Source organism: Taurulus bubalis, assembly GCF_910589615.1.
Source record: "Taurulus bubalis genome assembly, chromosome: 11".
NCBI classification, from domain to species: Eukaryota; Metazoa; Chordata; class Actinopteri; order Perciformes; family Cottidae; genus Taurulus; species Taurulus bubalis.
Genome location: NC_136599.1, coordinates 20,872,867 through 20,898,889, shown reverse-complemented (window position 1 = coordinate 20,898,889; position 26,023 = coordinate 20,872,867). Strand labels below are relative to the sequence as shown.

Sequence of the window (26,023 nt, the reverse complement as noted above, 5' to 3'; positions counted from 1 at the left end):
ATCATGTCAGCTGCTGTTCCAATTGCAGAAAGACCGTCCTGCGTCCTCCCGTCCTTGAGAGTCTGGACTCCCAAGTCCAAACTCCCAAGTCCAAACGTCTGGACTTAGCGTACTTGAGAAATTGGTATTGAGAAACGGCTTCTTCACTTTAATGGCGGATCGCAACCTTGACTAGGTGCATACCGCCACATAGTGTACCGGAGTGGGAGAACCCATCTAGCTGGCTGTCACCATGTATTTAACCGGTTTCTCTACCATAAAGAGAAATAGGTAAAATGGGATAAGAGCGTTATGCAGAGCACATAAGCAGCGTCAAGCTGCACCAGCGCGTTGGCCAGAAGCAGAGAGGCAGGAGGAACAGACAAGACAGCAGCTGGTCTATGAGAAAATAAGCTAGTAGAGAAAAATAATTATAATACATGTAGTGTATTTGTGAAAAACAATTACATTATAAAATAGATATAAGTTTTAATTATAAATTAAAAAATTAAATGATAAAATAGCTTTAACTTTGTGATTCTGTTTAGGCCAGCAAAGAAGGCTTAGCAGGCCCTGACGGCGAAACAGTTAACGGTTCACATCACTGGTAGTGTATCTTTGTGTCTTCGCTCGTGCTGCTTCTCTTCTACAAAGAAAGCAGTAGTTAAGTTCAATTGCTAAGAGCTTCCCTACTTGAGGCCATCTCAGCTTTACGGTGCATCACTGCTGACCTCCTCTTGAAAATAGTGATTATTCTGAGTCAGACTCTCTTAAAGTTACATGCTGGAATTAATGGAACCTGGAAGGGCAGAGAAGGACTGACTCTTTTCTCAAAATGCTGCAGCAAAAAAGCAACAATCATCCCAGAGGGGTCAGAGTCATTTCTAAAATATGTTAATTTATGTTTTCTATAGACAGCTAGACAATTACCAGCATATTAGAGAGTGATGCAATTATTTACTGTGTGTCAGCACTATTCATGTTTTTTTTAGTTGTTTTTTTAGAGGTCAGTTTAGTCTTTGAGGAGATTAAGTGGCATTTTTCAGCTCCCCAAGGCTTCATGCACTTGTGATTTTACGGTGACGCTGATCTGGCATGAACCCTCCCCTATTGTTAAAAGCTGTTATCGTAGTGTGACAGTGCATGATGTCATTTATCTACTGTACATTCATCAGTCTCAGCTCACCAAGCAGTGATCTGTGGAGCAGAAGATGGATGTTTTCCCTGGACAGCAGAGAGGTGCACTTACTGTAGACATGGAGAGCTCACGTGTGATTTTCTGGGCTCAGCAACAATATCACGTCAGGTGGAGAAACCTCTCAGAGCTGCTGATGCCCCGTTAACACTCTCCCATTGTCATCGCAATATGCAGAGTGTTTGGGCCAATTGAGCCACAACATACGATGTCATAGTGACACACACAAGTATAACTATAGGGCTTTGAAGTAATTCAATGTTCATCACTTTTGGTGGAAATATATTATGATGATGAGATAACTTCATAATACATGTTGTACAACTTTACTGGTTCCAATTTAATTTGAACAAAACACAGTTTTTGTGTGTGAAGAGTTTGTTTCTGTTGCAATGCTTCACAGGGATACACAGGTGACTGCAATAAACATCCAGTTGATTACATAGAGAGCTGGAGTAGACATTTAAAATCACATTGACATTTATAATAACTATTACATAGATCCTGCCCTGGATCGAATTACTACACTGAAAAAAAATGATACTTTGGACTAACCTAAAAAAATTACTCTAATTTGTTACAAGTAAATGTATTAGTTTTTCTCAATATGTGTGTAATGAACTTTTGATACTAAAGAATAATGAGACAGTAGAAATTGAAAAAGAAAAAATATTTTGAAATAAAAATGTGCAATGTCCAGGCCTTACAATGGTTGTAAAGACATGTCCACACAACGTACGATATCGAGGGAAGCAAAAATGATTGACGTCATGTTCATACATTGTACAATAATATACATTTGACATCAGAATTTTTTTATTAAAATATTATATATATATACACACACACACACACACACACACACACACACACACACACACACACACACACACAGGGCCATTGTTGTAATTTGATGAAGCAGTCAAATGCAGCTTGCGGGCTCCAATCTGCAATCCTGTGTATGTTGCCCTCACAGTGAGTCATCTGAAAGGAGAAGTGTCCTTGTTCTATGGCCTGGATGTTATCAGTTTTTACCCCCAGAGGAGCAAGAATGCCAAACAGCTCCTTCCACATTCATTCTTTTATTTCTCCATCTCTGTCAATCTCTTAGGGTAATGCAAATGCTTACTCCATACCCTCCCCCCCCCCCCCACACCCCCTCCCATCTCTATTTTAAGAGTTTTCTCCCCAGTCGGGCTGTGCTCGGGGCTGGCAGAATCAGAGACGCTGGAATGAATGGAAACACATTGTATGAGCTCCTACCAGCATCCTTCTGTCTTTAGTGTGTTCTCAATCCACAATCCTTTAACCTTGTTCAATGTGGCAACTCAGCTACTGGATCTACTAAATAGTATCCCTCAAAATGTGCGACTTTAAATGAAGACATAACCAAGCCACACATCCCCTGGAGGCTTTTGAGGAAAGCCGTGACATTGTCATGTGTTTGAGACAACTTGGCTATAAATAACGTCTAATACAATGATCCACACAGGCACTGAATGCCAGAATGAATTTTTCCAAGTGGAAACATATCTGATTATGCAGACACTCTCAAAGTCAAGATCAACATCATATTCCTTCAGATTTCCCCCCACAGTGCATACAGTATATGGTATTAATTTGCAAAGCTGATTGGTATATATTAAATATTAATTCACTCACTGATACCAACCAGATGTTAACATGTGATGTTATGATAATAATTATGATAGGGTTAGGATGACACGTGCAAGATTGTGACTAGGAAGTCTGTTTTAGCTGAGGACATGTTACTGTTTTTTCATTGAGTTTCATATTTGGATTGGTATATTGAAATTGAATTTGATTGAATTTTAATTTGATACTTAATTTACTAAATGGATTCAAGCAGACATCGCGCTCTTGCCCTTGCTGTGTTGTGGGATGAGGAGGAGGAAAAAGCATCCACAAAGCGGAGGTTTTGGGTTCACGAAATTTTAAAGAAAAAGGAAAGACGATACCACACGAAAACAGGAAGGAAGTGGTAAATTATTAAAGCCCGCCTCTTGCTTCATCCGATTGGCTGCCCTGGTCGAGTGTGACATTGATGAGCTGTGCGACTCCGCGCAAGACGCTTAAAGTTGAGAATATTTCAACTTTTAAGCGCGCCGAAAAAACGCTAGAAAAACGCGTCGCGCGGCATTTAAAAAGCGCGGATGAAAGGCCGTACCATAGGGAAACAATGGTTTTGCTAGCGACGCGTTTTTGAGAGTCGCGTCCGGTGTGAACGGCCCCTAAGACTATTACCAATGGAAACATAGACATTGTATACACTCGGGAGATGCCGTCTGGCTTGTCTTCATTCGGTTTGGTTCAGCCCAGAGGCCTCAGCATCTCAACGTGGTTATGATACAAACATGAACATAAACACATGAACCAAGTTCCTTTATAGTTTGATCTTGAAAGGTTTTTTCTTGAAATGTTGTCGACAGGAAATCCTCCCCTTTTCTCAAAGAAAATATTTAACATGACCAGGGGCAACTTAACAACGTGCGTGTCCTAGCGTTTTTATGATGTAAACTGACAGCTGCAACGAAATACTACAGCAAAAGTGATGACGACGGACGATGTCTACCAGATCAGGGCCGGGCGATGTCTATTGGATGAGGGCTTTATTGTAGACGCCATTAAAGAGTCTGGAAAAGTAAAGCTGATTGAGTCTGAAGAAAAATAGAGAAACATCTTCGTTGAAAGCACAACTGGATCATAGAGTTGGATGGGGCTTGTTTCAAGGAAATGTTTTCACAACAACATACATTTATATTAGAAATGGAATTATGACTTGTTTAAAATACTTCTAAGCAGCTGAAAATACATCATTAAAACTAATGACAAGATTTGTTTTAATCCATACAAATACAATCTTTTTTCTTCTTTTCATAATCATAATCTAAGTGTTTATTTAAAATATGCATGCTGTGACAGGAATATTGACTTATTTTAATCGGCATGAATTCTTCCCTGAATAAGGTAAAGCACGATTTTGGGGGAATCAGAGGATTCATCAAAACATACTGACAATTTGTTTTTTATATCACTTGATTTACAAACATCCCTGTTGAGATCTAATAAAGTAATAGATTAGTATTTAATGTGTGTTTAACAACCTCGTATCAAATGAAAAATATATTCACACAGCTCGAGTAGCTCAACCAGGTCAGTATTCGGCGTCTATAAAAGCCAAACAATACTTTGTGATGGAAAACAAAACATATCAGCTGTGTTGATACAATATTTGAATGACTAATCTTAGAGATTATTATAATTTACCAGGGGAAATTCACCACTGTTTTATGTGGATGTCCAATCAGTGTTATTGTAAGATCGAGTCAATTCAAACAATAAATTCCTCAGCGTTCCTTTGACTGAGAAAGCCGAGTTCTCCTGCTGGCGGAGCTGTGTCTGTTGCCGGGGACGGCATGTACCACAATGCATTGTTCCCCGGACGAATCCTCCTGCACGTCTGATGCAGTTTCAACCTCTCTCTGCTGCACTTCTTCATTTCAATACTCTGGCTCAAATATGAACGGCTGAATATACGAGTCAACGGAAACACAAAATCCATCCTCATCTGGCTGTTGGAAAACAAGTATTGAGTATTTGACTTATAACTTAAAATAGCTACGACATGGATTTATTACATCACTGGAGTAATATGATCAAATGTATTTTTTTGCAAGGAAAATACCAGCCGTTAAAGTAAACAGAATAACTAGCGAATAACCAGCGATTAACAACTTTAGATGACTCATGGTGTAACGCTATGTTTCCATAACAACAGCAGTGCCGAAATTATTTAAAAAAAAAAATCTCCTATTTCTCTGACAATACAGCACCGCAGCATTTACATACATCGACTACCCTCTCGATCCGCTCCGAATCACATGGAAGGTGGCCAATTTCCCCTTTCTATATATTTATGGCATCCTTTCTTGAGAAGTCGTGTCGGAGTCCACACAACACCGAACACATTTAAATGTCAAAAAGAACAAATCAAGTGAGTGAAAAACAAGTTTGTTGTTGAGATGCAATCCTCCTGTGCAGCTCACAGTCTCATTTTAACCTCTCGCTGGGTCTGTTTGGACCCACCAGAGAAAACCACCCACTGTAGTTTGAAACTTCATGAACTGTAGCTGATGAACCCTGTCCCCAGTGGATCTCTCTCTTTTTTTTTCTATTTCTTTCTTTCTTTCTTCCAAGTGCCATTTTTAGAAGTGTGTGGGAGAGACATGGATACCATAGTTCAGCGTGTAAATGTTCCATCAATTGCCAGTGCTAGCCTGAATAAAACCGCTGGTTATTTTGTGTACTCTAAAATCATTGCCTCACGGCTGAATAGCAGCACCTTCCCCAGGGGGCAGGAAAAACCCCACTAAGAGGCTTTGAAAAAAGAAAATGAAAAAAAAGAAGAAATTGCAAACCACCGTTTCAGAAAGCGGCCTGGAATCGGTCTGCCATCACACCTGGCTTTTCACCCCGAGGTGGAGTCACCTTCAACGTGGCACCTTCCACCAGGGCTGTGTTGGCCAGAAAATGATGTGTACTCAGTGGCAGGGCTGTGGAGAACCACGCTGATAAAACCTCCGTTGATGGCAGGGTGAGGGGGATTAAAGAGGGCGGGCTTTTTTTTCTCACCTCCCTCAGGTGGAAAAGCCCATCTGCTGAGGCCTCACTCCTGCAAACTCCCAACAAGTTCTAATTAACTTAGTACTTTGCACAAGTGATCACAGCGTGATGGTGACACAGGAAGTGGGCCAGAGATACAGTGCAGAACACAGTAATTAGGTGCAATATGTGATTAGCTGCAGAGATAATGCTTCTGTTTCACTGGGTCTAACGTGACGCAAAGGACGAGTTCAAAGAGTCAGATGATCCTTCGTTAGCCCCTTGTACTCTCGTGACAATAATTTATGCGCACTGTAAGTTCAGAAGCTGACTCTAAATTTAGACATTTTTAAAACCCCCATGTGTGGTGCTTCTCTAATGTATTCCATACTGTTTTTGCCACTCTTTGTTAGCCTTGACTGCTTATGATTACTAAAACATCGAGGCTCTGTGATGGATTTTTCTTTTTTAAAGGCTTCAGAAGAGCTTTTAAAGTTGCCCTCCTTACAGAGACAGTATCCTGGCCTTTGTTTCGTTTGCTTATCTCAGCCCCACTGGCACACGGTTTGCAGAAACGCCGCACATAATAGCCTGCACAGCACTCAACGACTTTGATCTTTTCTGGGGGCAGAGTGGAATCATCAAGCGCTGGGCATCGCTTCGCCTTTTCCAGTGCGCTTGACATGTTGCAAGCCTTAAGTATGTGATGAGTTTACTCCTCTTGGTGGCTGTCACTGGATAGAACATATGTCACATAGTGTCTGATTAGGTGTAGATACTGCTGATTTGAGCTGTATTTATTTCTCAAAATGAGTATCATGCTCAGGTTCCTCTGTTAACCAACAACGTGGTGAAAGTAGGCTGGTACGGTCTGACACGCGGTACCACTAAAAGAGTGCTGGGAAGAGAGGACAGCAGATGTCTGCCAAAACAACAACCCGTCACGATCGCATTTCCAACAAGAAAACACATCTGCTAACGTTCGGTCAACATACAGTTAGTTATCTCCGCAAAGGAGGTTGTGTTTTCGTTTTTTCGGTTTGTTTTGTTTGGTTGTACACGCATTACAGCGCGTTTCACCTTCATTAACATTGAGAGATGGGGCATCTGTGCTGCATTCATGTAGTTTCGGAATAATCGCAGAAAAATTCATAGAACGCCCCTTCAAGTCAGAACCATGTTGTTTAATTAAGCAGTAACAACACTTTTTTTATGTAGCGTCCATGTGGTTTTCACATTACTGATTAAAGTTCAAAAATGACTCCCGACCTCTGGAAAAGGGACTATTTGAGGAACACCTGAATGCTCCATCTTCTGCGCTCTCCGCGTGGCGGGTGTCACTCTTGTTTCCTTATAGATTTCGTATAAATTATTTCAGTTTGTGTCCAGCACAGAATCTGCCGGTTTTTAATCCGTGCTTGCAGCCTTTCCAAAACTGTGCAGTTGGCCCACTGGTGCCAAACGTCAACTTCTGCTGCAGCTGACGTCTGATATCGAGTGCTGTGTTTTTTTTGACAGGCAGTCGTTTTTTGCAAAAATCCCCCCAGTAAAATTACTGAATAAGTTATGATGTTTCCTGTTGTTCCGTTTTACATTTTCAACACGGATCGCAGTTCAAACGGATCTGCTTGCAAAATGCCGTGCGTGCGCATTTTTACTTCCCTAACACACACGGCTGCTTGTAAACTGTAATTTATCATCACAAAATGTACTAATTATTCTGTGGCACTTCTACCATTTAACCCTCATCCTACCAACCTAATGAACATACAAGGAATAGCTCGAGAACTACCATTAGCAACATAATTAATGTCATCTGAAGAAAAAAGAAGATTATAATAATTTGATCTCTTCTATCTGTTCATTTTCATATATAAAAAATGCATACGCTTCCGCTGGGGGTGGGCCGAGAACAATATGAAGCGATTAAGGTTGGGCTAGTAGTGCTGGCAAGAACTACTATCGACTCTTGACCTTAATGTTTCAAACAAAATACATGAAGCATACTAACAACAATGGTAGCTTGACTTCTATGGAGCAACACTCCGCGAACAGCACCCCAAATTAGTTACAATCTATACGACCACTTTGCCTAAGATTCAACAACTGTCCTGGATGTACATCTATACAGTAAATGCCTCCACATAGGGCTGTGCGGTATACCGGTCCATACGGTATGAATTTTTCACATACCGTCATACCGGTGGCGCATTGCCGTGGCGACTGTTGTATACTATTTAATATTCACAGCTTTAGCTTAGGGTGCAGCGGATGGAGCTACTTATGTGTCAGGGGTACAAAGTTCAGTCATGGTTTCACATTTATAAAAGTACACGGCCGAACTGCATGCTGGGTCGTTCTGTGAAACTCCGTTCTGCGACGGAGTATCATAAGTGGGCGGGCTTTGCCCAGCATGCAGTTTGCCGGTGTAATTTTATAAATGTGAAACCATGACTGAATTTTGTACCCTGTCACGTAAGTAGGGCCCGTTGCGCTCTCAACTGTATTCTGTGAAAATGAAATGATGCTCCCTGTCGAGAGCAACAATGCACCGCGGGCATGAGGTGTATGACAGACTCATACCTGCATACCTGCATCTCTCCAAGTTAGCTTACCCAGGACTTGACACTACCAATGTCCAGTTGTGAGCTTGTCGGCCTGCGAGTGGTGAACAACTATGGCGGTCGTTCTTTTTGGCATCAATAAATCAATGTGTTTACTCGAAAATAAATACTGTGATATACCGTGAAACCGCCTGAATCCGACTAAATACCGTGATATGAATTTTTGGCCTCATCGCCCAGCCCTACGTCCACATGTATGACTCGGTACATGCACACGCAAAGGTCAGCCAACTTTGCATCATATCACTGCTGACATTATACAAACGCAAGATATGAGTCATGCATTGGAGTGAATACAGGGATGATGCAGTCATACGTGTACAAAGAGATTCACGGAACTATGAGTGACATGATGATTAAGTCTTGGGCCGTCATGGGATTTTCATTGCAGCTAATGAACCTATTCACGCTCTCCTTGACATCTTCAGTGTTGCTGATGTAGAGCATCTGTGTTGCATCTGACAAATGTAGCAATCACATGACAGACCCTATTGCACCCTATTTACACTGAGATGCATTCAAATCAGCTTCGCACATCTGAAACCGTTGCCCTGATGCTACATATGAAGCAGAGGGAGGGAAATGTAATTACTTCATCTGGAGTGCATTAGTCATTGTGCTGCCGGAAAAACGAGAACTCTCAAAAGCGCTACAGCTGAATTCACGGATCATGGGCGAGTGTAAAAAACAGGCCGGGTCATAAAATGGCGCAATCCACAGTCGTAACAATGTGACACGTCCTCTGATGCAACGCAACCTGTGTCTTCAAGGCATCGCTGTCTGCGTGAATGGGCCCTTTTCACTAACCGCTCGCACCCTTTTGCTCAAGCATTTGATTCAGGATTATGCCGTGAATCTTTTTTTTTCACAGACTTCAAAAAGGCTATTCTTCATTCATTTAGGTCTTTTGATGCCATTATGTCAGTTGCATGAAGTGACCATTTACGAGGGAAGATAACTTGAACTTGTATTAAGTGCTGGTGTGCAACAGATTGCTCAGTCCAATGTTTTCGCTGTTTGCACAGCCGTGCGGCGTAGGTTTTGATGAGGATACTGAGCAGAAATGAGAGAAGAAAAAACTCTGCTGGCAATGTCTTCAGTCCTGCTTTGTAAACCTCGTTTTCAGTTTCAGTGCAACGCATTTTGGCCATAGGCATGTTGTAAACTTAGTCGCAGAATTTTATTTATTCATGACTAACTCGAGAATGCAATTAAGCTGTAGAAATCAGCTAGAGTCTTCTGATATTTTGATAAAATAACGGGAAACCCTAATTATGGGCTGCGGACCACGGGTTTGCAAACATGAAGATCATGTGTTTAATTTGGAGTGCCTGTCAGGGTCTAATCCCTAACCCCCTTGACAGTGGCATTTGTAGGAAGCTGCAGAATATGTTGCAAGTAGATTTACTGAATATAGTACAGCTTAAATTGGCACAGCGGAGAGAGGGGAGGGGAGCTTGGCGAACCCAACCTCCAGGGATTTTTCATATTTGGCCCGAGAAGCATAATCCAAATATATTGCTCCAAAATATCACATCTCACATACACCGTTACATCACTTGCTTTCTGTTGAAACTCTGCATTGCTTCAGGTTGATGAAGGACAGCCGAGGTTGGGATCACACAGTGTTCCTCTCCTCTCTATAATTGCTGTCTGTGTAGTTGAACGTATTGACGGGCATCTTGGTCTGCGGATCAATGGGTACAAGAGACAATGAGAGATGATACAAATGTATTCTATATTCTACAGCAAATATAGAATATACGAACACAATACAAAACATATATATTATGTTTGTGTATAGGCTCCAGGTGTGTGTGTGTGTGTGTGTGAGAGAGATATTTATTTGTTATGCCTGGTGCGTCTGTGGGAAAAAAGCCCATGCTGCCTCTTTCATCTGCTGTCTGTCATGTCCTGGTTAAAATCATCATTCCAGCAAGTCTTTTGCTGACCTTCAAACCCGACTCCTCCCGGCCAACAGACAGGCTAATTAACGCTTCTCTCCATAACTTCACAGAGTAATTTCATTCCCTGTATGTCTGGCTGTAGCATGGACTTGGCATATTGAGACCCAGGACTTGAAAGTAGCCGAATGGGTCAATGAATACGGCCCGAATAATGCATACAAAGTAGCTTGTAATCAACTTGAACCTCTCCCTGTCTTAGATAGATAGATAGATAGATAGATAGATAGATAGATAGATAGATTGATAGATAGAATCCCTTGTTGTTCTCCTGTATCTGAGAATATTATTGTCTTCCAATAAACGTGTGCATAGGAATGTGTCCTCCTCCTTCCCCAACATACCGTTTTTCAATTTTTCAGCTCAATGCAGTTCCTCACTGAACAATCCATCTGCCTGTGTGCCCCGCAGCGAAACGCCCGTACAATCACCATGCTTTGTGGTGATGAGTGTGAGGCGGGGACAGTACGAGCTCACAATCAGGAGATGTCACAATTTCCACGAAAGGGATTTCCTGCCATCTTGTTGAGGCTTAACTGTATAGACTGAAGTTAGTATTGACGGTATGATGGAGCATGTGCCCATAAAATAGGACACCAGACACACATTCCCACCAGAAAGCAATCTGGTATGTTCACGCTGTGAATGCTGCACTTTATCAGCCATCTGTGCAGTATACTTCCAAATTATACTTTCATTATGTGGGATGTCAAAGAATATTAGAGAGTCGCTTTTATATGATATGTTCACGCCTTATAAATTATTATTTCTATTCCACTTTATCTGTGGCATGAACTGTGCTTTCTGTGTTTATAATTGTACTCCATGTCAACATTGAAGATGTAAGTGCCGAGACAGTACTTTACTAGTATATGTAGACTTGTCAATACAAGTGAACATGTCTGTTGCTATGTTACTGAATGTAGCATAATGAATGCTGCCTGATATTGGCTTATCTTATATGAATTTAACACAGAATAGGAATAATTTTATAATTGGTAATCACGGATTAGTTGTTTAAAGTTATGTTTGACAATTCTGAAATAAAAGAAAATGCATCATAGTCGTTGTTAAAAAGAATATAGCAAGGGTTCAGCCTCTTATTTTGTGATATTGATCATAGACGTCAATGTGGCATCACTCACAAGTTTGTGTAGTAAGATTTGGAAGCCATGCATTTGGGGTTTTGGCTGTTGCCATCTTGGTTTATTTAGAACCAGAAGTGACCGGAGAGGGCGGAGCTAAGTACAACCTAACGCTCGCTGAATGAAACATTTGTGAAAGTTGTAAGACGAAAACACGTACAACTCCCAGACCGGACGACGTGCTAGCGACCTGTCAACCACAAGGTAGCCCCGCCCTAAAGCACACCCTGATTTTTTACTCTAAAGCGGACCATAAATATAGTAACTTATCATGCTGTTGAAAAATTCACTCATAATATCTTCTCGTGATTTCTATACAGTCAGATCTTTTTTTGCCTCCAGAGGAGTCGCCCTGTGCTGGCTATTAGAAAGAATGCAAATTTAAAGCACTATTCAGAACCGGAGGTTGCCACCTGCTATTGCAGATTAAACAGAGTAAAACCTGTTGACTCTACTTTATGCTTCAGTCTCATAAAATCTGTTAATCAACTACTTAATACTGAAATTGCACAATTAGTAAAGTCAATACATCATACATTATCTATTGTTTACATAGATAATTGAAAGCGCTGTTTTGTTAGAGCATAGCAACCTGAAGCATGATTCCTCAGTGGGACCTTAGTGTGTGACAGCCCTTTTTACAGCAGCCATTAGGACATGTCTCACTGTAGCACGGCACACACTGGTATAATTCATTCACAGCCATTCCGGTGAGCCGGCATGCACAATACCAGGGCCAGCCCCATGGAACAGGGTCATGCTTGATGCCATTAATTATATCTGTGTTTAGCCTGTGATGACATGTCAAAACGGATGCTGTGAAAATGGTCTATTAAGAGTTATGGAGTAAATCCGCTGGACGTTAGTATTTTGAGGGGCTAACCTTGAAGAAAGGTGTCAATGCTTCAACAGTATAGCATATTGTGTGAGATGGACAATGACAGGGAAGATACATTAAATACATGAAATGACAAATAATGTATTTCAACAAGACTTTTTAAATTATTTGAACTGATCTGTTGATACATTCATAAATATATACATTACTCAAAGAAACAATGTTGACATGGAATCAGTACCTGAAACACTTGAATGACGACTACACCATCTGGTTTATTGAGAGATGTATTAACTATGTAATTTAAGCGTGGTGTTAATTAATCACCTCAATCTGTGTTTATGCTCATTAATTAACAAATAATTAAACACAAAAGCAAGTCATTAACAATTCAGGATTACACAGCCACCATACAAATAATTAGGATATTAAAGAACAGAAATTGTTCAGATTTGGTTAACAGACCTGGGAAAGACAGGTCTGTTAGATGTTGAGTTAGATCATTGCAATGTCACACTGAATGTATTCAATAGTAACGTCAACTCTTTGAAAAAGTGCCCATTTTTAAAGAAATCTGTCCCCAGCTTGATTTCAATGTTGGTGATCTGCGGCTTTTGTTCAGCTGTTGGCGTTTTATTCATGAATAATGCCTATTTCACACTACATAGTAATAATCAACAAATCTGCATTGGAGTTATTGTTGTTGTTTCGCATGAATAAACATAACACTGAGGCTGTGTTCGAAATCGCATACTAATGTAATACATACTTCACACTCAATCAGTATCTACTGCATACTGCCTCCTAAATGAACAATTAGTATGATTCTACCAGCAGACTATTCACACTGAAGCCGGTCTCAAGGCGCTCAGCCAGCGGCTCCACACATCTCCAAAAACGTTGCAGAAAACAATAGGCATTATTTGGATGAACTGACCATGTTTTTGGAATCCAAACGGTTAATTTGTTCCCTGAAAAGATCTTATGACTTGCCAGTCTCAATCCCCTTGGAGTCATGTAGAGTAAACATCACAACGGCTTCAAGACTCCAGATTACAAGACAACAAGTTGTGTTGCATAAACAGTCCACGATTTGAGCAGCTCCACTCCTGTTGGCACCTCCACAGAACAGTCGTCCGTCTTGTAGAAACCATATAACCAACTCAACAACCCTTACACCACACATTTCACCTCCAGTATTATTATTATGGATTTTATTTTTGGTCAGATAACTCTTGTTGCCACGGCTGCTCTGAAGTCTTCCTCATTGCTGTATCCATGTTTGAGCCCGGCAGGGTATTAAAGCAAGGCGCTTAAAGGGTAACTTTTGGTATTTTCACCTGCACCCTATATCTTCCCCATGTGTTCGTGTCTAAGTGACTAATGGGGACAGCAGTTTTTGAAATGTGTCCAGTATTGAGGAATAATGCTAAAAGCAACTTAAATAACTAGGCTACAGGCGCCCAATGTAACTCATCCACATTGTCGACATCGTCTTAACATTCACCATGACGTTGAAGATATTTTAGATAGTGCTAACACGTTGAGCATGATGTCAGACACGTATAACAATAACAGTGGGAGCCTGTCACGGCAAAAGCGAACGCTTGAAGTGGACGAAAATGACGAAGCCAGCCGGCCCCGATCGGATTACATTGCAGGCCGCGAGCAGTTGCCGTAAAAATACCGAAGATACCCTTTAACAAACACGGCCTTGAAACATTTTACTGCTCTTCTTCTCATCCTGCTCCAGATCACATTATGAGCATGGTGAGTGACACCACTTCCCTAATCAGATATTGCATTAATGTGGCATGGAGAGTTAAACTTGAGTCTTCTCCAGTGTGTTGATTGGTGAGGTGCCAGGATCTCAGTCGGAGGTCATAGCCAAAACACTCGCACGACAAGTTATTACCCATATTTTTAACTGTCCTTAATACACTGACCTTGTCACTACTCTTTAATGACCACATCAGTCACCATTTATGGTTCAATCAAAATGCCGTTCTGAATTATTTATCAGTTAGTGGTTTGCTGGTCCTGCACAAGTCAAACAGAAAAGTGGGGTGGATGATAAAGATATGGTCAGAATCACTCCTCGTCAGTGTAAGTGTGTATCAAAATGTTGACCCGCCGTCACTTGAATTAAATTAAGTCCTATTGTTCTTTCATTAGTATGCTGAATAAAAATTTAGCAACGTGGCAATGATGGATGAGAGCATGAATCAACATGTTTTCTTGTCATTAATGTCCAACAGTATTTAGAAACTCCTCACTAAACCATAAAACTCAGTGCTTTAGAAAAAAAGCCAAATAGTAGGGCTCTCTTTTTTCTTTTAATAACCAAGTCAGAATTCATTAGAACTTTCATGTAATTTGTTTGAATTAATTTAAATGTGACACATGAACTAAACTATGTTGATGCTACTTAAGTGACAAGCCAACGTTACTCTCAGGTTGTTGCATTTACTCTACATAAAGGTAAGCTTTATTCTTGTTCACAAATCCAAACAATCTTTCCCCATTTTGTGCAAACAAAGAGAACAAGAACAAGCTTAGTTTACTGACAGTATAACAGGGCATGCAAGTGGGCGGACGTGTTGAATTTCTCATTAAAACTGACATCCAGTCATATTTTAAATATATAGCAGAGCAGTTATAGTACATCAAATCACTTGGTGTGAAATTACTGCAATCTCTACTGAGTGTCTCTCATTCGGCGAACATTCACATTTGAACGCAACGATGTCGATTTGCGTGCGAGAGGAATCGCAGATGACTTGTACTGCAATCGTAACACCCGCATCCCCAACAGCAGTCGGGTTTGTCTCGCCAAACGTCACCACAGCAAAGCCAGACGATAGTTGGAGACTTGCAAGAACATGACTTGGTGATTATACGAACTACGGACATCTTTGTGTCGCCTCTGACAGTCGATGAACTCATTCACACTTTCCCATCCATCATCACCTCTGTGATGCTTCCAAAATGAGTCCGCCGCGTGGGCTTAAATTGACCAAGGACAGCAGAGATGAAAGATAGCCCATAATGAGGTTTCTCCCTTGGGAATCAATGTGTAGCTTTGTTCCAGGGGCCGCTGAAGGTTGTCTGTAAATTCAGTCTACTGCAGGGTGCTGGCCTGAACAGCCAGCCTATCTATCACCTTGCCATCTTGTTGATGAACAGAAGGGAGGTTTATACAATAACAAAGGGAATTTCTTTGGACATACTTTGTTTTTTTGATTACATTATTTTTATTATTATTATTAATAATAATGGTGTGGCTGTGGAGGTGAAAGTTTCTGCGATATTCTGGTCATGCTGTGTCTTCTGCCGGGCATTGTGCGTTACTCCCTGATCATTGCACTGCATAATCAACTTGCCCTTCGGGAATCCGATGACTTTGTTGCTGAGGGAGATAATGCAGAATATGATGATCAGCTAAACCAGGCCTGACCTTGTGTGTCGGCGTAATCATCCCTGGATTGATATAAATCTGTAACATCATGGAGAAGTCATCACTGAGTCTGACTGCTGAGAGCAAAGAGTGCAAATCCATAATCTTTCACATGTTGTACAACATTTACTTTGTACGCGACCTTTAGACTGCAATTCAAGAGGCGCTCTGCGAAGCTAATTATTATCGAAGCTTAATTTAGTAGGAGTTGAAGTTGTGGAATATAACTTTGCCAGGAGTGCAAATGGAGGGTGAATACTGATGTGAATCTTCACAACTGACCATTAACTTAAAGGCGGGAGACGGAGGGAACCTGATTAGTATGGTTTGAACATAAAGTGAACATATACTGACTGTAAAATGCATCCTCTCGTTTACTTTCTCTCTTCTCTGCAGTCCGTCTGCTTCGAGGCCAGGCAGCAGCGTGGGGCACTGGGTGTGGATCCTGCTGGCCATGACCCACCTCACCCTGGACTTTTCTGTGTGCAGCCCCCTCAGTCAGGGCATGGGGGTCAAACTCACGCCTAAGTCGGTGCCTCGTTCTCGACCTCGCTGGCAGCCGCTATGGGACGCGCCCAACAAGCTTCACTGGAGGACAGTGAGCCCATTGGCCCGCCGGCTCCTCAACCCTATCCCTCCACCCCAAGAAAACAGGGCAGGGGTCAAGGGTCAAAAGCATCGGAAGCCAGCACATAAAGGACAAGCAGCGTGTAAGGAGTGCCGGTTGAGATACTCTCAAATGGAGACAAGTGATCCTTTGGCTGTAATAGCGGGGGCTCCAGCAGCTTTATCCAGCGGGAGCAGAGGAGACGCAGTGCGGTTGTTACTTAGAGCCAGGAGGCAGCTCAAATGGGACAGCGTCGACAAGTCTCAGGAGGGCCGGACTACCACGGTGGCCGGATTTATCGACTGGGGACCCACAGGGACCGATAGCATAGATGACAACGGCAAACAGGAGTCCAACACAACGCTGTCCACCAAGGTCTCAACTACCACAGGGGCCACAACTCCTGGCACTACAACCAGTCTTTCCCAAAGGACTTTGACTGTGGTGACCACACCAGAGCCCAAGAGGCTAAGCACCACCAAGGCCACTGTCAGCTTCGGGGAGACTGTCAAACCACCAAAGCCATATGGGGACACACCAGGTAAGACATCTAACAGCTTTACAGCTAATCATATATCATGAATGTCATGGTTACTATGCATAACCTTCAGAAAACATAGTTTGAGCTGCCTTTGTTGCATCTTTTTGCTTCAGTCACACTTAACAGACTCACCCCATGTCTTTAATACTGAACGGATACAGTGCTGTTAAAATGTCCATTTAGTTCTGTTCTGCAGCTTGTCATTTTAACAAAACAATAGCTTACTTCATCTTTAACTACAAATTCATGAAATCAGTCCTGAAAACAGAGGAGAAACCTGCATGGCATAGAAATAAACACCAGGGATTTAGAGCAGTGTCTCAAGTGTATTTGATTAAGATAAATAGGCTTCTGCTCTCCAAAGTTCATATGACTTTTTTTTATGTGAAAGCTGTACCTGAAATATTTAACATTTAGAAATGGGCCTTTTGTCTTTGTATGCCAATGTGCACACAAACAAAACAAACTGTTGAGAGCATCAACTGAACGTTCGCCATTGTCAAGGTTGGACAAAGAAATAAAGTAGTCCTACAATTATGTAAAGGTGATATGTAAGAGGAAACTAATATCAGTTTAAAGAGCACAATGGTCACACAATGTTGAAATTATTATCCCCACAGAGACTCAGGGTTTGATTGCATGGTAGTTGGATGGTAGTTTGAAAATCTCTTGCTGGCAGGTGAAAGGAAGCATCTGATACACCATAATGTGTCATGCAGGCAACATTTGTCTGGCTGTTAACGTCCTCCCCAGGCAAACAGGGACAAAGGTCACGATGCATACAGAATTGGGGATTTCTATTTGCGAGAAAATGGGGGTAAATTGCTCAGAATAAATCAAATAGAAAAGCAATAATGTGGAGTTTTCTCCTACCCGTTTTTGTATTGGAAATGACTAATGATCTACTTTTCACTGATATAATAGCTTATGAAAATAGCACCTGAATCACAGAGTATTATTTCCTCGGTTCTCCTCGTGCCTAAATTACATTGTACATGACCACGTGTGGTTTTTATGGGCCATCCCTCTGTGCAGTGAACACACAAACCTCCCAGCCAGACATATTAGATTTACCATTTCATTAAGTCCATGAGGAACGGGGCTTTTTAAATGGACCATACAGGTAGCCATAAAACATAAGTCATGTTTAACAACTTGTGAAGCAAGCACTATGCTAATTGCACCTTTCCCATTTGGTGCATTAATATGAATGTCATAAAATTAGGCAGCTAACGATAAGGGTGATCAAAAGTCCTTGGCCACCTCCTACTCAATTACAATGAAAAATGTCTTAAAGCACAGCAGAATGTGAACATGTACAGTACAGTAGTCCTGCTGTAGAAAAAAATTGTCCTCACTCTGAAAAATGACAACATATCTATTTTAGCTCAATCTTGAAGTCTATATATATTCACAAGACAGTTCACCTTTGCTGTTTTTAGGACTGTACTGTCCAACCACTTGAGTTATGCTGTCTGGAGAAATGTGGTGAAATTAAATTAGCTAAATAAAGTTTTTAAAACACCCAGTGCATTGTAAAAGAAACAACAAACAGCGATGTCCTCTATTGGCCAATCAGCGATATATTTGTCCAATCACCCAACCGCCAAGCAAACCGTGAAGCTGATACGACAGTAGCCTCACAGTTCATGTTAAAAAAGAGAAACACTCAGCTCCTATATGGGAACAAAAATGATCATAAAAGTAAGTTTTAATGTCAGAGGTATACATCTATATTGTGTACTATGTGACCGAGGTGTATGCAGTGAATGGGAAATAAAATGGCAGCATCTAGGTGTCTCGTCAGTGACGTTGTGAACCTTTATCTTCTGTGGATTGGGAGGTGAGTGCGAGACCACCAAGTGATTCAAGATGAAGGCTTGAAATTTCATCCTGGAGGAAGTCTGATGTGGAAAAAAAAAGGGCCTAATTTCTCAGACTGGATGCACATTATTGTATCAATAAGCAGACCGTGTCTCATCCGAGCAGATGAATGGAATCTCTTTTCAAAGCAATGCCCGGGTGCTTAAATGCTCCAGAAAACCTTCCTTTTGCCTTCACAACACATTAACCCATGTTGGCCTCATACTGGCCCCAAGGCAAGACATAATTACCACACAGCATTGGATTGCTGATAAAAACGAAACCATTACCGAAGGAGAGGGGCTTCACTTCGTCTCCTTCTTTTATCTCTTCCTGCTTTGTCTTTAAAGATGTTTATTGACACATTGCATTCAATTTACAAGTCTGATTACGCAAACTTGGATAGGAAAAACTCAAGTGAACACCTTAAACTAACGATCTTAATCGGGTGATAATCAGAATTCACATAACAACTCAACTAGATTTCTGCTCGTGTCTTGGGATTTATTATTGTATTAAGTTCAATCAAGAAATACTTTATCCCTTATAAAATAATTTAAGCTAACTATGGAAAGAGGACACACACACACACACACATAACTCATGCCTATTATATAATATAGAGAAACTCGTGCGGATCTGAAAGGTTGTTTTTTTTACAAGGAAGGATCACATTACATGTTCTGGCTTACATTGGTTAAGTAATGATAGTACTCACCAGTGCAATAACACGCGGTCTCGAATGCCTTTTGTTTGCATTTAGTAACAGCGTTTGTGATATCAAAGAGCAAGGGGAATGTTATTTTTGACCTCAGGAGATCATGGTGGCATGTTCGCTGCATATTAAAATATGTATGTCAACATCGTTTTAAGTCATCATTTTAGTGGGTAATTAAGTTGACATTCATCCCAAATGAAACAGCAAATTCATGACACAAAATAGCTGCCTCAGTGAAACTCCTGCATTACAAATCGTATGGCAGTGCTTAAGACAAAAGGACTATCTCGGCAAGGCTGAAAGAGCTTTTCTGGTTCTTGCTCAGACAGATTCAAACTGTGGCGTGTGAACTTCCAAATTCCGAGCAAGTCTATCTCCTCCACACAGCTTCTCAACATGGCAACGGCTGAGCCGGCAGCTCGCGGCACTAGGGTGCAAGAGGGTCAGTCGGAGGTGGCCTTCACGCTGTAACCGCCAGTGGGGGCAACCTTGGATAACAACACACACAGAGGGAGACCGCATTCATCCTCTGCTCAGTTATCAGAGCTATCATTACTCCAATGAATCTTTACGATGATGATAGTCGTATGATGCTGCATCAATGCTCTGAATATCGTATGAAGAAAACGTCCAGGCTGACTTTTGAGAGTTATGCTGGTGCACGTGCACACCATGTCGTGATAATGGAGATGTATTACATTGTGTGTTCAAATACAAGAGCGGCAGGGCGCGAAACCCCATGTGCCCCGTGTGAACGAGGCAGGCATCAAAATTATGTTCGTAACTCCTCACTATGGATTAATCCCAGTAATCAGAGAATCAAGTGTGCACAGAGGCAGCTCTGTGTTGTAGCTCCCTTTGTCTCGATCATCCAGTGTCTCAGACAGAAAGTCCTCCGCTCAGAGAACACCTCTGGGAAAAACTCACCCAGTCACCCCGACATCACAGCTAATTGCAATCTGAAAGCTCTGATGTAGAAATGACAGGTGGCTCCAAAACATGTCTGTATTATGTGCAGAACCTTGACCAACAATTACTGTGTTTATATACTATGGAATTTCGTTTTTTATTTGATTGGTCAAATATTTATTCTATAAAATGTAAATAATTAATAATGACAATGCATATGGAGCCCATCCTGTATGTTGAGGTCGCTTTTTATTCGTAGCAAATACATTAACTGGATATAACCTATTTTCGTTTCCTCATCCAACAAAATTAGAATTTATGTTTTTGGAAAGAATAATGCGCATTTTTTATTTCAGATAAATGTTTCGGCCAGAAAATGCACATATATATATATATATATCATTGCAGGTCAGGCGCTCAGAAACTGTGGATTACAGCAGGAACATTCACCCCTGCAATAAACGGTCTGCATGAACTAATTCACTCTGACTCATGAATACTGTAGGCAACCAGCACACATTCAAACCATTAGTGTACTTTGTCTCAGCCACAAAAGGCTCGTGAGGCGAGTATCATGACCGTAATCATCTCACGCTTTGTGCGTGCGTGTGCGTGTGTGTTTGGTGGGGGCGAGTGCACATCACTGTCAAACATGGATGCAAGTGGTTGTTTGTGTAAAGAGCTTGAGAGCAGAGGAGGAAAAGATTCCAAAAAGGCCTCTCTCACACAGTAGCGCTGCTCAGTAGCCTGAATCTTCCATTTTCCCGCTCGACTGTGGTCTAATGTAATCATTAATACATCGAGTGACGATGCATCTGTGACAGCCTGTTGCTTCTGTCTCATCATGGAGCCAGGAAAGCGTCGGAGCACAGCGGAAAAGTTGCCAAAGTTTCTTGCCTCCTATAAGGAAACGTCTCCTTACATTAAGTCAGATGTTGCAGACTTTGGACTAACTATAGGCAGAGTCTGATCATTCAGAGTCTCCTCGTTAAATTACCTCTTTATGTTTCTGTGCAAAGGAATTTCATCATAGTCAGAGTTTCATTCACTCTTTTTATTACCCCCATGTGTGTGATGCCAGCTCGGCCCAGTAGAGCCACTTTGTGTGTTGCTGGCACAGTCGGCCATTATTTTGTTGTCAATGTTGCCGTGATTTGACGCTTTTTTTATCCCCTTTAGAAGGAAGATGTGCAATGTGACTTGTTTTGTTGGTTTCAGTACGTGGGAATAAGGTCAGCCAGCATAATACGTTTTGAAGGTATAAAACAAGAACAAATCTGCTAAACCTACCATCATTGCAGTCTAATATTTTATCACAATAGCAACAGTTGTGATCTCGAAAACTTGATTGACCTATAATGCCTGAAGAAGGGCCAGCGCGAAACATTGTCCATTTACTACATTTGGAGCGGTCAGTCAGTGAGCAGAAATGATCCATGGACTTTACACCCTCACAAGCCACGTTTCATTCGTTTTACCTCTGTGTCATTTTGCCGACCAGTTTGGTTTGGTCGGACCCCAACTGTGTAATGACACAGAGTACACGACAGCTCGTCACAGCTTGTCTGTGTTGCACTTATTGACTGCAGGCGATGTGTCGTTACTCCCACTCACTGTTGGCGTTGATAGTGTAGGACAACCAAAGGGACAACTTTGTCTGTTATTGAAGAAATCCATCAAGCTCACACCCTTTTAATGTGGCTTGTAATCAGTGAAAAGGCCTGTCTGTCCAATTTATAGTTTGATTTTCTTTTTAACATTTCTTTTTTCATGCACAGTTTTCAGTGTCAGCCCATATACCTGAGTTGTCATTATGAAATGCAGCCCCACTGAATGTTGCTGTAATTCTGCAATCAGTTGGAATAGCACAGCAGGCCGCTGGCTGTAGCACCGAGCAGCCGTAGACAGTTCAGCTTTGGTGGTTAATAACTTGCATGTACATGTAACCTTGTGCATATATATATCTTGGTCCGTCAGGACTTAGTCTAGACGATGCAGCGCTTAGTGGATGCCTCTTGTTGATCCTGCTCTCGCAGCGCTCTGGACATACAGGAGGTGGGAGGAGGAGGAGGAGGAGGTGGTGAGAGGGAGGAGGGAGAGAGGTTTAGCTGTAGTGCCTCCAGATGCTCGCTGATTGTTCCCGGTGACTGTGCTGCTAGTAACTGCGACCCCCCTCTACTCTACGCAGATGGAGCTGTCAGCTCCATTATGGCTACGAGATGATTAAAACTGCAGTCAGTAAAGCCACTACTGATAACGTAGGTCTGGCTATGCGGCCTGAGAGTCGCAAGGTCCTAGGCTCGCCGGCTTGTGTGGAGAAAGCAAAAGGTACTAAAGGGTGTGTAATTAAATGCAAACAAAAGTAGTACAACAAATACAAATAAATTAATGATTATTTACTTTAAAAAAAAAAAAATTGTGTTAGTCACGTATGTGAACCATACGCATCGTCAAGTGCAGAAACAAACAAAGAGCTATCAATCCACAGAATCATAACAAGTGGCAATAAGTAATGCTCTCTCTCACCAATATATCACACACACACACACACACACACACACACACACACACACACACACACACACACACACACACACACACACACACACTTCATTGTTAATTTTACAATTCAGGGTTGACAGACATATTTTCAGTCAAGCACTTCCCTACTTGTGACTGTCATCAGCCATAATAAAAATAAAATACTTCCTAAAGCCTCGTTCAGACTGCAAGCCCTGTTTTGGGCATTTCCAGATTGTATCCAGATTGATTTTTAAAACAAAAAACATGAAATATGATTTTTGCAAATTGGATACAAAGCACATTTGGAATCTGGTTTGAAATTCCAATCAGATTTCCACAGATCCATGTGTACTCGATGTGGTCCACAGTTCTGTCCTGTGGCATCCTGAAACAGACGTGTATAATTCTCTCAAGTAAAAGATAATATCCGGTAAATAAGTAAGTCTACATCCACTGTAGCGCACAGTGAGCGCATGTAAAATGTATGTTAAGTGTCCCGGGGATCTATTTTTAAAGAGCTCGGTGAACATTGTAATGCAGCATTATGACCTGTGGTGGACCTGTAGAGGCGTACAATTCAGCCTCCTCCACCGGGAGAGACGCACAGGGAGACGGAGAGAAAGCACTTCTCCCAACGGTTACCATGGCAATCCAATAAATGTGCCATTATTCTCTGTATTGACTCTCAATAAAGTGGGTAAAATAAAGTGGCTTTTCACGAGCGTTAAATCTGGACTTAAACGCTGATGCCCTGTGACAGGCGTGCGGAGTCAAACCCCCGTTCCCTGATTTACAGTGAGATGAAGGGGTTTCACTCTCATGGCTCAACACACGGAAGAGAAGGCCAGATGTTGACTGAGACAGTATTTGGATGCAGGAGAGTTTCTGTCAACCAGAAGGGACAGAATTTGAATGTGACTTTTATTTTTATTTTTTTACTAATTTGTGTGTATTTATTGTGACTTCCGCTTTGTTGAGAAGGGGCACATGGTGCTGCTGGACAGGAAACACAGAGAGGATGATGGAGCATGCAGGATAACTTGTCTCAGAGCCAAACAGTGCAGGTGCATGGTGTGTCTCCCACTCCATTCACCTGCTGAACAATTCAGAGAAGCTTTGTTTGGTAAAAAAAAGACTACCGTCTCCAACGTGACAGCGCACAGATTTCAGGATGACTGATTGGAGCTGCTTCAGTAGCAATGACATTTCACACCCACCCGAAAATTACAGTCATTTCCATTTGTCTGTTGCTAACAGGATGAGCTACTGCGTGTTCGCCACTGTTACTAACAAAGGCCGGCGCACAAGACGGGTGCAAAATCCTTCCTGTAAGGGATGCCACCATGGAAGCAATACACCCCCCCTTTTTTTTGGGCCGTTCTAACATTTGCCCTCCAGCCTGACTGAGTTATGCAGGGCATAACTCAGTCAGGCTTCGACACAACGCGAGAAAAGGCATGAAAGAGTAATTGTTTCTCTGGCCCTCTCTCCGCACCCTCTTCTTCAATAAGTGTTTTAGATTGCTTGGCGGCTCACTGGAAATCAGCCTAGACTGACACCTTGACACCGGCGCTAATTGGCAATTCCTCGCCATCAGCACGCCGCCTTTGAAGGAAGTCTTCCCCCCCAACCTGTCCCGCTCAGATGCCAGGTTGTAGCAGAGGCGATCTCGGCCGCGGGTCATGTAGCGCATTAGCCTGCATTGCATATGCCCATACAAATGTGCTCCGTGGCGTGTGGGAGGGAGGCGCCTCAACTTTTGTAAGCCACAACTAACTGTTTTACAAATGAGGGGCCTTCCCCACATTTCTTAGGAGCTTTTAAGCCAGCAGTGCGTGGGCGGAGGCTCCATTAGCCCTAAATGGCTCTTTGCTATGGATGCCTGATTGGGCTCACCACTACACACACACACACACACGCACACACGCACGCATACTAGTTAATTCTCTTTTCCTCATCATCTGTCCAGTATTGCCCCATGGCATTGCTACTGAGAGCACTAACTGCCTGCTGTCCCATAATTCACCATGTAAATTGCCGATAGTCAGGAATTCAGCAAGGTCATACAAGTGGTTGCATGCAGAGGCTGAAATTGTCTTTGGTTGCTAAAAGTTACAGCTGGCTGTAACAATATATTCTCACTTTGCGATTTTGACATAAAACATATGTCCACAAGTACATTAATTTGATATTCGATACGTTGATGCAGTCTGTCATGACAACTTGGCATTACACAGCAGCAAAGCTACATGGCTTCGGGGTCCTGGTATTTGGCATGCCCACTCACTGACACACTGTCATGACTCGAGACCTTTACACACCTGGGTTGTGACGAATAAGCGATACGAAAAATGCTCCCAAGAAAAGCTTGGCTGCAAATAGTTTGCGTATTCTGTGTGGAAATAAGAGTTGCTGAACGAACAAGAGTTCCAGTCTTGACTGAAATGACATCTTGGGATCATCTTGTGTCAGTAAAGCAGCTACTAATAAATTCATTTATTTATTTTTTGGTGCCACCAACACTAGCAAATCACACCCTTTGTTTCGGACCTGGACACAACTCAATAAATATGTTAAATTCTAAGTGAAATCCTCTGACTCCTGAAGCTTCGGTGCTCCAGGTGAATTAAAGCTGAGGGTCTTGGGTACTTTTCTCAGGGTTCGTCATGACCGCTTACAAATACTCACTTGATATTTTAATCTGTACCGAGGCAAACATTATCTCACTGAAGATTGATATACATATCTTTGATGGACTTAGCCTGAAGATACTGAGCTAATGAGATGTGACAATGAAAAAAATCATAGAGAATCTGCTCCCAACCAGACGTTCCCTGCTAGGCACATTTATTGACCCCACACTGAGTATTTGTGTCTGAGCTGGGATTCTTTTATTAAAAGTAGGTAGCGAGGATAGATTTCATCTAACCGCCTTGCTTTTCCTTGACGTGTTCATCAAACTGTCATGGCCATGAAGGCAAATAAAAGAATGAAATCTAATTTATTTCTTGCTGGGAGCAGCGACGGGGGCTCAAAT

General features: G+C 41.9%; 1 protein-coding gene across 1 annotated transcript in view; it reads left to right on the top strand.

The window, feature by feature from the left end:
• The window catches only part of ajap1 (adherens junctions associated protein 1), a gene marked incomplete at both ends in the record, with an annotated part of 44,629 nt that overhangs the window by 11,661 nt on the left and 6,945 nt on the right, over nt 1-26,023 (top strand). The window contains one exon of the mRNA XM_079225723.1: nt 16,222-16,973. Coding sequence (XP_079081849.1) covers nt 16,222-16,973 — 752 coding nt within the window. The remainder of the gene's footprint in view (nt 1-16,221; nt 16,974-26,023) is intronic.